Raw genomic sequence first — 11132 nt, forward strand, 5'->3', positions numbered from 1 at the left:
GCTTTTTTCTTTCTACCTATTTACATTTAACATCTTCATATCATATGAAGATGTTTACTAATTTCAATAAATGTAGCAGATTTTAGTTGAAGTTTGTACATGTAGCAGATTTCAGTTGAAGTTTGTACATCTTAACATGATCTTTTCTTCCACTTTTTTCAGTGGGCATTTCAAATAGTTTAAGTATTTACCACTTCGTAGAGTACTACAATCAAAAAAGGAAAACGACCCCAATCTTTAAGGTAGGATCCAAATTCATTTAGCCTCCGAACATGGGATAATTAGAATATGATTACTGGAGTAAGATATACAATTACGCTCAAAAAATGTAAATAAAGTTCAAATAGGCCCCTTTTTTCAATAAGAGCAACATTGGTCGCTTGTATTGCTACTTCGCTGACAACATTGATCGCTTGTATTGCTACGCTGAGAAATGCTATATGGTAATGCAAAATTACATAGCTAAATTATAGTTAGGTTGGTTCAAAATAGCATAGCTAAGTAACATAGAGACCAAAACTGCACCCTATTAAATATTATAGCTGACTCAATGAGGCCAAAAGAGCAACCTAATCAAAAGTTGAATGGCATTTGCCAGTATACAGCCCATGCGCACAGGCTACCCCAGAGATGTTGGTTTCATACTGATCGTCCAAACCTGAAATACCCAACGCAGAAACAAGCTATGAATATCTAAAAATCTAGGTGATGCCTTCAATAACTTGTATTGATGGAGATCAAAGAAAACATTAGTGCCATAAAACAATCCGTCAAGCAACTAGGTTTAAATCAAATAAGTACAAGAAGCTTTACACTGATCTAAGTTTAAGCTCTTGACATCACTATTCTACAGGTTGCTTAACAAAACAATATAAAATGGTAACTAATTGTAACCCTCAAAAGGATTCGTTCCTATGTATCTCACATTCAAAACATCCAGCACAGCCTCAACCTACAGCTGATATACGTTGGGGGGTGGACATTCATATATTTTTCAAAAATATTCATTTCTTTCCCCCTCTAATGAAGATCTCAACTCTAAGAGATGCAAGCACAAGGCCCCCATTTTATAACCCAAATGGAACCCTTTTTGGTACCAGGGCCTTTCCCTTTAGATCATAAGAGGCGAGGTATTTGACCCCTCAAGAAATTAAAGAGGCAAACAACCAAAGTTCAAGCCTGGGCCTTTAACCTCGTGATGCCCCATCACAACCAGTTAGCCTAGTCCATCGGACCTCCTAACTGTCTGTTATCTACACTGATACACAAAAATCAAATTTCATACACTGTTCAAAAGAGAACAAAAGAACACAATATTTACGAGCAAATGACATAATACAGATTATATAATAAGCACGGTGAGTTACAAGGGCATTGATGCAAAACAATACATTGAATTTCAATGAGAAAATATTCGCACAAGAAAACATTTGTCCGTGCATAGCTTAATCTTGATAGTCTTCGAAATATAAAACCGACAGTCCAGAAAATTTAACAGACAAAATAAAACCTCAATGCTTAGGACCAAAAAAAGTCTTTGGAAATGATGCATCCCAAAGTTAAAACTAATAGTTTCATGTCTGGATAGAATCCATTTCATATTTTTCACCAGAAGTACCTGTATGGAAAGTGATATCTCAAGAACTACACATTTAGAAAGGATGGGATTTGAATTTAAAAAAACTTGATAAACCTGCAGAGCCTGCAGAAGTATAAAAATCTACATAAAATGAAATAATACAAGCACTTAATGCAGATTAATAATTTCAAGAAACAGAACATGTATATAGAGATATGATACGTCTGGATCAAGAATATGTGAAATAAAACCCATCATAAGATTGAACCCATTAAAGGCGAGTTGATCATGATTGACGTTCGGAATTAAGTTGTAATTTGTTTCTAAAAGTCTTAAAAATCAAAAGGACTATCAACCCAATAAATGTACACAAGGATCAAATCAGATGGTTGTGTGATTTGAATCCTGGGTCGACTTGCACGGCTGAATGTCAAGGAAAGTTAATGAATGATTTTGGCCAAGAAAGCTGATTCCTTTGTGTGATGACAAGCAAAAGGAAGCTTATGATAGTTTTTTCCTTTTAGGCAATTAGGAAACGGTGTGCGTTGATGCCAAAAGACAAGTGAGATTTGAACCCGGTACATCATCGTGACAATCGCTCCCATCTTACCACTAGCCACAGCGCACTGGTAAGGGAGATTACAGGAGTTTTGTACATAAAATAGGCAGATATATTTCTCAAAACGCCATGATCTGAGTTTTAAAAAAAAAAATAGATTATCTTCACAAAAAAAGGGAAAATTTTGTTTCCTTTTACCTCTGTTCATCCAAAAAAACTGAAATTCAAACACCACACAATTTAAAAACCCGCCACATTTGACAAGGTTAACCCTGATTTGCTGTATCTCGCTCTTCTCTTTCTCTGTTCCACTGCTCAATTTTAGCCCGCCTCTCCTCACTGCCTTCTCTAGCCGGTGGGCTCCGGTGACGCCTATGACCCTGCCCACCACCCCTCCCACCAAAGCTCCCTCTGAACCTGCCTCTTGGTTCTCGGCGGCGGTCAAAGTTCTCAAAATCCCGACCCTTTGCATAACCAGAACGCCCACCATGTGACCGAGGGCTAAGGCTCCGGCTGCGGCTCCGGCTCCGGCTCCTGCTCCTGCTCCTGCTACGCCTGTTAAACTTCCTACCTACCCTGCCAAATAATTTTCTTCTCAAATCTTTGTTAATCTTCTTCACATGCATGAAATTACAATAGCCACCTCGGTTGCAGGAATTTTCTTCATATTGCCTACAATACAAGAAAGATTGAAAAACAATTTTAGCAGTAAAATAGATTTTAGCAGTTGTTCTCGCAATATTTTTCAAAATCAAACTCTCAATTTCTGAAAAAAATAAAGGAAGCTTTAAGAGCTTGCAAATTCTGAAAAATCTATTTCAATATTATATTCTCAGCTTTTGCTTGAAAATTTTTGACACTTTTTTTCCCAACAATGAAATCTCAATTTGTAAAACAAATTTAGTCAGTTTATAGAAATTCAGGATGAGCGCAATGGATAAGCAAATACAAATATATTAAAACTTTACCTTCAAATTCAAGTTGGCAATTTTTTTGGGCAGACTATGGGTATCAACTTTTTTAGCTAGGAAAGTAAACTTTAAGCTTATATGGCAAAAGGAAAGCTTGAAATTTACAACATCTGCTCAGCTACTATAAACAATTTACTATGCCAATAGTAATGCTTTTCTAAGAAAATAATACAGGTTGTAGAGGAGTGAGTGTCCTGAAAAAAAGAATCATGGCACAGAACCATTTTCGCGTAAATTGTTCCAAATTTTACACAGCGACTCCTGCCGCGTGAATTATGATAGCACCTTCATGAGACATTTCTTTATAAATTTTCACATAATTACACAATTTGATTATATTCTAGAAATTGTTTTCTTCAATTTTCCTGAGTACTTCAACATTTTGTGCAAATAATTTTTGATTTTTGATCTAGAACTATTTCTTACTTTACTTAAGATCATTATATTAATAATAAAACTCATCTTATGTTCTCATGCGGCTGCTTCTGCTTAAGTCTATATTCTGCTTAATTTTAAGTAGTTGGAGTGTTGCCATACAAATTTAAAATTGCTGGAAAAGGATAAATTAGAATCTTTTGCTATTTTAGTGGAGCAGCTATTATTTAGGAATTGAAAATAAGCAGTGGGAAAAATAAGGGAGGTTGGAAATAAGAAGCAACTGCATATTGTCAAAAATGTCACGTGGCTCCACAAATTCGTTTCCCTCTTTTTTTTTATCATTTTATTTCTATTTTTTCTTGTGCACAAATTATTACTAATATTATTAATAATTTAATACCAATTGCAAGATGTCTCTTAAAAATAAGCAGAAAAATAAATACTCATGGGACCACCAGCTCCACAAATATTTCATAAAAAAATTGAGCAGCAGCTGCCAGCCAAAATAAGCTAAGCAGTCGCATGGAAAAATGCCCTTAACAGCTCCATTTAGGTCTCGAGAGAGGCTGCCAAAAACATTTAGCAAAAAGATAGTAAATTAGGTTGAAAAAATCACCCAAAAAGGAAATTTGGGTTTTCACATGTGTAAGGAATGAATACTTTTGCAGCAGTAAGTCTTTTATCATTTTTTATTTTGACAGATAACTTTGCATGCAGAGTGGCATGTCTCTCTGACGACTTGGCTAGGCTTGCGATGGCTCACTGGGCATGGACTGTTGAAAATTTTCCCTCTAAAATAATATAAACTTGATGACAAACCAAAAAAAATAGGTAAAGTAAAAAAAACTTTAAAATTTTTAATCAGGTAAATTAGGTGGTTCATCCCCAGAAAAGTAACCAATAGAAAAAGCCTTGCAACAATTTAGTTCCATGGAGTTTTCTGATAGGAGGATACGGAGAGATGGGGCAGGTTTCAGAGATTGGGAGATCAAGGACCTAAATTTGTAAGAAAAAATCTGTAATATAAAATTCATGTGACTCCCATGAAAGATAATTTAATTTTCACAAAATTAAAAGTTAGTAATTAATATGTAAAGACATGTGCTATATAACAAACAACCCGGTGACATCACTATCACAAATGGCAGAAGTGATGGTGCTGTGGAAGCATTTCCCTCAAGTTCACAAGCATCGGAAACATCCCCACCAGGGACGCAGGTTTTAATTTGGGAATGGGGGAAGGAGACGTGTCCCTGTGGAACAGTGATAATAAATATATATTAAGTATTTTGCACTTCACAAGTACAGTTAAAAATCACAAAGTTTTCAAACAGAAGACAAGGTTTCAGAGGAATTGATAGAAGGCCAGTCCGCACTCCTGGATAAATAGATATTAACCTGTACATATACTTCATATTTTGCACTTATTAAGTTATAGTTTTTCTATAAAGAAAACACAAGGTTTGAAAGGAATTTTTGGTAAGTAAATCCACACCTGGAAAATATAGATTTTAACACATACTGCATATTAACACTTAAGTAAAGTTTAAAAAAACTCACGAAATTTTCAAAAAATAGACAAGATTTCAAAGGACTTGTTGGAAGGTCAATCCACACTCCTGACAAAAATAACCTGCAAAGGGTGGGTATGTAAGAAAAGGGTTCATAGGAATTGTTGGAAGTTCAATCGATACTCCAGGCAAAACAGAACCTGTAAGGCCCAGGTATGCTTGTGTTAGTGCCCTTCCAGGTTAAGATCTTAGCTAGTTCATATTTTTCAACATAATAGAAGCTGAATTTCATCCTCAAAACGGCAAGCATCTTTCACAAAAGAAAAAAAATACATATAGCCAATTGGAACAGCACTGCAATAAAAAATTACCCTACCTGCAAGTGGCCTCGCGGAAATCAGTAACAGGGGAGAAATCGACGATGATAGGCCTTCCCGCATAAAACCTTCCCTGTAAAGCCTGCAAGGCCGCGGCCGCCTGTTCTTCCTGGCTAAACTGGGCATAAACATTTCCAACCATGTGATCTGCCAGATTGTCACACACATTAAGGTTCTCGATCTCCCCATACTTGCTGAGCTCCTCAAAAATGTCTTCATAAAAGTCTTCGAAGTGGCGCTGAGTCTTGCGTGGATCTGCGGCAGCTGCGGCGACCTGGTTAGGGTCCGAGGAGGTCGCAGGATCGAGTCCTCCTGGGGCAGCGATCATATCGGGCCTCTGATACATGTTCGATAAGAGGAGGGTAGGACTTATTGTGGGCCGGTTGTGCAGGCGGGCGCATCGATCGCCGTGTCTACACACACCGATTTTGAAATAGAAGGGGCAGTTTACCCTGTCTTTTTCCGTGCCGAATATGGACGCCAAATGTTCCGCCATTGATGCAGCCTTGCAGCTTCTCCAAATAAATTTCTCAAATTTTACTTGAATGAAACCCTTGAAACCCTAAAAAAAAATATCCCCGGTGTGTACGTAATGAAGAAATCCAGCTCTGTGATGTGTTGGTGGAATTATACTTAATAAAAGCCTTGGAACACTATAAACCTTGGAATTTAGTTTCCTTACGGGATGGCCGTGGAGAAATCCAAGTCTGCAAAAATTGTGAAGATTACAGCGTCGAAGATTACAGCATCGATTTTTTTTAATGAAACGAGCGAGAAAAGATCTTTTTAAATATTTAGGGCTTCTTGGATTTTAATTATATGGAGGTTTTTTTTTCCGTTCGCTCAAGGTTCTTGGAATGGGAAATTTATATTTTTCTTAAATGTTAATTTAAATTGAGTAAATACTAAGCACTTCTATCTATATGAAGTCCATCCGAAATAAGTAATACTTAATTAAAGCATACAAACAAACATGTAGAAAGGTAAATAATCAAAAAAATTATTGAAATCTAAATTTGGATTTCACTTTCAATGTAACATTTAAATTATATTATATTATTCAAAAAAATCTTACAAATCTTATTTGAATTTCAATTTTCAACAATTGTGTTATTTAGTATTATAACATAACATTTATTTTTATGTTATAATTTATAGACTTTAAGTTGATGACTTCGTATTGTAAACACCTAAATTTGACTAATCAATTTAATCAAATTTAAACCCCTTTCTGTCAATTAATTAATTCTTAATTAATAAATCCCCCAAACCTCTTTCTTCCAATTAATTAATCCCTAATTCATTTTCTTCTAATTAATTAACCTAGTTAATTAATCCCCTTTCTTCCAATTAATTAATCCCCCAATCATATTCCTCTAATTAATTAATGTCCCTTTTCCCCCTTTTGATTAATTAATTTAATGAATCAATGCACCTACTTTCCCAATCCCATGAATTAATTTAATTAATTCTCTATCCCATTTGAGCACCTGACTCCTAACCTTAACCCCCCATCTAATTTAACCCTTGTCCTAACCCTAGGGTTCCAATCAACCCTATCCATCCAAACCTCCCCCAACCTAGTCACCCTCCAAACCTCCCAACCAACCCTATCCTATCCCTCCTAACCTCCATATGTGCACATCTTAACCAACTTCCCTAATTTGGGGTTAAATATCCTATTTTTTGTGGTTTTTCCCAAAATGGACACATGTCACCCATTTTCTTCCTAGTTGAGCCACTTGTCCCTTTTGAGGACAAGTGTCTCCTCTTCACCTCCCCTTCCCTTCATCATCTTGTATATTCAATCCCTCCACTTTTAGACCAAATCATCCCATCTTCATGCCAATGCACCGTTACGTGGCTGAAATCATTACTCACATCGCGTTTTTCACCAAATCATCCATCCTCATTCGCATCTACCATCATGGAGCATAATCAAACATTTGTTGACGTCATGAGTACACATCAAATCAAGAAATACTCAAATTAAAGCAGGAATAGTGGTTTTCATTTATTATTTTGTTCTTTATTTTAGTTTTATCATTTCTATCTTGAGGTGTTTGAGTTTAATGGCTTGTTTGGTTGTTTTTCTTCATTATTTCAATCGTTTAGTTTAGCTTGCACATTTCCCCTCACACATTTTCTGGCACGCCCGGTGGGACCCACTTCATGGGTCATTCTAACATTTTTTGTTGTTTGAGTGCATTTTTTGACAGATTTTGAGCACTTGCAGGCAAAAAAGTGGAACTACACGACGGAATTCTATTTTATCAATCTTGAGATTTCATGAAATAGCGGGAACGTGCCCTAAAGCAGTGAGAACGCACCCTAAAACAATAGGAATGTTATCTGAACCAACGAGAATGCGTTCTCAATCCTGCACAGAAGATATATATCTTCATTTTAAGTTTCAAGATTTTTGTAAATGTTTTTTGGCATTTTTCTACACAGCAGCGAGAATGTACCCTGAAACAATGGGAACGCACACTAAAACAGCGGGTTTGCACTGTGTAACAGTGGGTTCACTCATTATCATTTATATAATTTTCCTAAATGTTGTTTTTCTACTAATCTGCTAACTTTTGTGTTTTTGGATGATTTAAGTTTTTGCAAGTTTGCACACTGAAACAAAGAGAATGCACACTGAAACAACGGGAACGCACACTGAAACGACAGGAACGCTCATTGAAACAACGAGATTGTACCCTTAAACAACGGGAATGCGAGAAACAGTGGGAACGCAACCTAAAACAACGGGTTTGCACTGTGTAACAATAGGTTTGCACTGTGTAACATTAGGTTTGCACTGTGTAACATTAGGTTTGCTCATTATCATTTACGTGATTTTCCATAATGCTATTTTTCGGACTAATCTACTAACTTGTGTGTTTTTTGATGATATTTTGCTAACATTTGTGCAACAAATCAAGCACTAAGAAGACCCCATGTTTTTGAAACATTAACAATTGGTTGCAAAACCACTAAAGAGGGGTTTCATGAAAACATATTTCCTTATTGCATTTCAATTTTTGCATCTTGTGTCTTATGGGTAATTAGGCATACTTCAATTCAAGTAAAGGAATAAACCCCATGTATTTTGTGTCTTGCACGTTTGTGCATCTGTAGAGTGGTCCTACTACTAACACACACTATCCTCTCCCTCTGGCTCTTGTGGTCGTAGGTGCAAGAGAAAAGTGTTAGTGATGCTTGATTTTTACTTTCTAAGTAGGAGGGTCTGTCCCCTCGAGTAGCCTATAAGGTCAAGTGAGGGGAGAACAACCCAAGCGATACTTTCTTTCAGTCTGCTATATAAATATTTGTGATTTTAGTGAAAGCTATAAATCAACTGGTACAATGTGTCATACCGATGGTTTCCCTCAGTATCATTATGCAAATACCTTTGTGGTCTTGATGCAAGACAAAATCCCCCGGTGCTGGCGTGGTAGATGTGTAAAATCCGTGTTTTATGGGCTGGGATATCTCTTACATGAGCTAGCCACCACATGTATGACTACCTGATTCACCCCGAAAGTTCCCCCACTACGAGCCAAACTATTTTTAGTAGCCAAAAATCCTTTTGTGTTAACTCAAGTGTTGTGATACGCGCATATCGAAGAAACTCCTCTTCACTGGGAAGTGATTACCCGGGATTTTGAAGCTTGGCCCTGGCATGCTTGAGAAGTGTGTCGAGGGTGGAGCCAGTGTTGTTAGGCTTCTATCTATCTAGTTAATTGTGGTATTCTAGGCAAGTAGATTTAATGCATAGTATCATTTGACTATCCATAGGGGTGTACTTAACTCATTTTTATTTGTTTTATTGTCAAATCTTCATGCTTGCTATGTTTGGTGTCAATTCTTTTATTGAAATATCAGTCTAGCAAATTTGAAATCAGTTCTAGTGGGTTTGAAGTCAGTTCTAGTGGGTTCGTGGTCTATTATAGCGAGTTTGCAATCATATTCTAGTGGGAATGTTATCAACTTTGAGCCAGAAGTGACATACTTAGCGCAGTCACTGTCATTCTATTATCCAGCGAGTTTGCTCCTTGTTCTAGCGGGTTTATTTTTTACCATGTTTGTCACCATGTTCCAGCAGGTTTGCACCCTGAAATAGTAGGTTCGCGTCCTGAAACAACAGGTTCATGCCCTGAAACAGTGGGTTCACATTTTACTGTGTCTATCACCCTGTTCCAGCAAGTTTGCACCCTAAAACAATGGGTTCATGCCCTAAAATAGCAGGTTTGTGTTTTATTGTGTTTGTCACCCTATTCCAGTAGGTTTGCACCCTAAAACAGCAGGAATGCGCCCTAAAACAACGGTTTTGTGTTTTTAAGTGTTGTTATGTTGTTCAAGCATTTTTCAGTCAATTTGAAGCTTGCCAATCTTGTTCTAGTGGATTTTCTCCTTGTTCTAGCGAGTTTACTTTGTCTTGTCTCGATTTGTTAGTTTAGTCTCATTATACTGTTGAATTCCTATTTTATTGATTTGCAATCTTATGTTTCCCCATCAATTAGGGTTTATCTGTGGTGATCTCAATCTTAGACCTCATTGTGTTGTCGTTATGTTGTCCGCATTACTTTATAAATTTCTTGATCTATCGACAGTTTACAACTATCTTTAATGATCTTGTTCTTAGACATCATTACGATGTTGTTATGTTGTTTGCATTGCCTTAGAAACTACTTGATTCCTCAACTATTAGTTATCTTCGTGATCTTGGTCTTAGATGTCATCGCGCTGCCAGAATTTTATTTGTTTAACGTTAGAGTTTTCTTGATTCTTCAGCTGTTAGGATTTATCTCTGTGATCTTGGCCTTAGAAGTTGTCACACTGTCGAAGTGATGCCCACATTACGCTACAAATCTCTTGAGTTTTTAGCAATCGATATCTATCCTTGCGTATTCTGAGTCTTAGATGTTGTTGTGCTAGCAGAGTGTTGTCATTGGCTCGTTAGTTCACTTTCAATCAATATCTTTGGCTCTTCGCTTTTTCGTTCCAATTTCGATTGTAGTATCCCAATTTGCATCCAAATGCTGCCGAATTTTTGTTAAATCATCTTTTGGTATAATATCTCTTGGTATCTGGGTTATCATCCTCGTCACCACTAGTTTCATAGCTCTTTGGTCATCTCTTTGCAATTTCGATTGATCCATACCTCAGAGTAGTTACTTTTTATCGTGATCGATCTTTCATCATCTTGCGTATGTGTGTCATTAGGTTGTTGGTTCATCATCATTTATTTGATCTCTCATCCTATCACTCTTCAGTATTTTTCATGCTTCATTCATTGGTTTAAGTCTTCATCGGTCTAGATTTTGATCATGTCAGTCTGGGTCCTTTTAGCGACAATTATCACCTCTCCTTGGACTATATCATGTCCCAAGGTTTCTCATCACTTATCACATTGTGCTCTTATCACCTCACGCCAGAGGTTTGATCTCCAATGTGTTACCTTACTGGGTTTTTGTGTTTGGTGTATCCTCCAGAGCTATCTCTGTGTTGCATTGTTCCTTATCTAACAATACTAGATCCTTGTCTAGGTCTTCATTCTCTCATCCGCCCAAGTAGATCATCCTAGATAGCCCAGTCTCTTATTGATTTAGTTTGCAACATCTCTTGGTCATTTATGTGCAACATGTCCGTAACTACTTGGTCCAAATCTAGGCAAGCTATGGAACACTCTTCTCAGATGGGATTAAGGTTTGCAAACCCACATCAAAACCCTAAGTTTGTTATCAATCCTATTACAGCTAGAAA

At 36.8% G+C, this 11132-nt stretch overlaps 1 protein-coding gene across 1 annotated transcript; it reads right to left on the reverse strand.

The window, feature by feature from the left end:
• Window positions 1–1836: 1836 nt before the first annotated feature.
• Window positions 1837–6201, reverse strand: LOC131049636 (splicing factor U2af small subunit B). Its single transcript, XM_057983697.2, has 2 exons — window positions 5375–6201; window positions 1837–2810 (listed from the first exon to the last, which is right to left on the reverse strand). Exons 1-2 carry the CDS (start codon window positions 5869–5871, stop codon window positions 2405–2407), a joined length of 903 nt encoding a protein of 300 aa, XP_057839680.1. The 5' UTR covers window positions 5872–6201; the 3' UTR covers window positions 1837–2404.
• Between the last annotated feature and the right edge of the window lie 4931 nt (window positions 6202–11132).

Source organism: Cryptomeria japonica, chromosome 8 (genome assembly GCF_030272615.1).
Source record: "Cryptomeria japonica chromosome 8, Sugi_1.0, whole genome shotgun sequence".
Classification (NCBI taxonomy): Eukaryota; Viridiplantae; Streptophyta; class Pinopsida; order Cupressales; family Cupressaceae; genus Cryptomeria; species Cryptomeria japonica.

Coding starts and splice junctions, on each gene's coding strand:
- LOC131049636 (XM_057983697.2), bottom strand. CDS start 5,871: ATGGCGGAACATTTGGCGTCCATATTCGGCACGGAAAAAGACAGGGTA. Junction 2,811..5,374: donor TTCCGCGAGGCCACTTGCAG/GTAGGGTAATTT, acceptor CTTGTATTGTAG/GCAATATGAAGAAAATTCCT.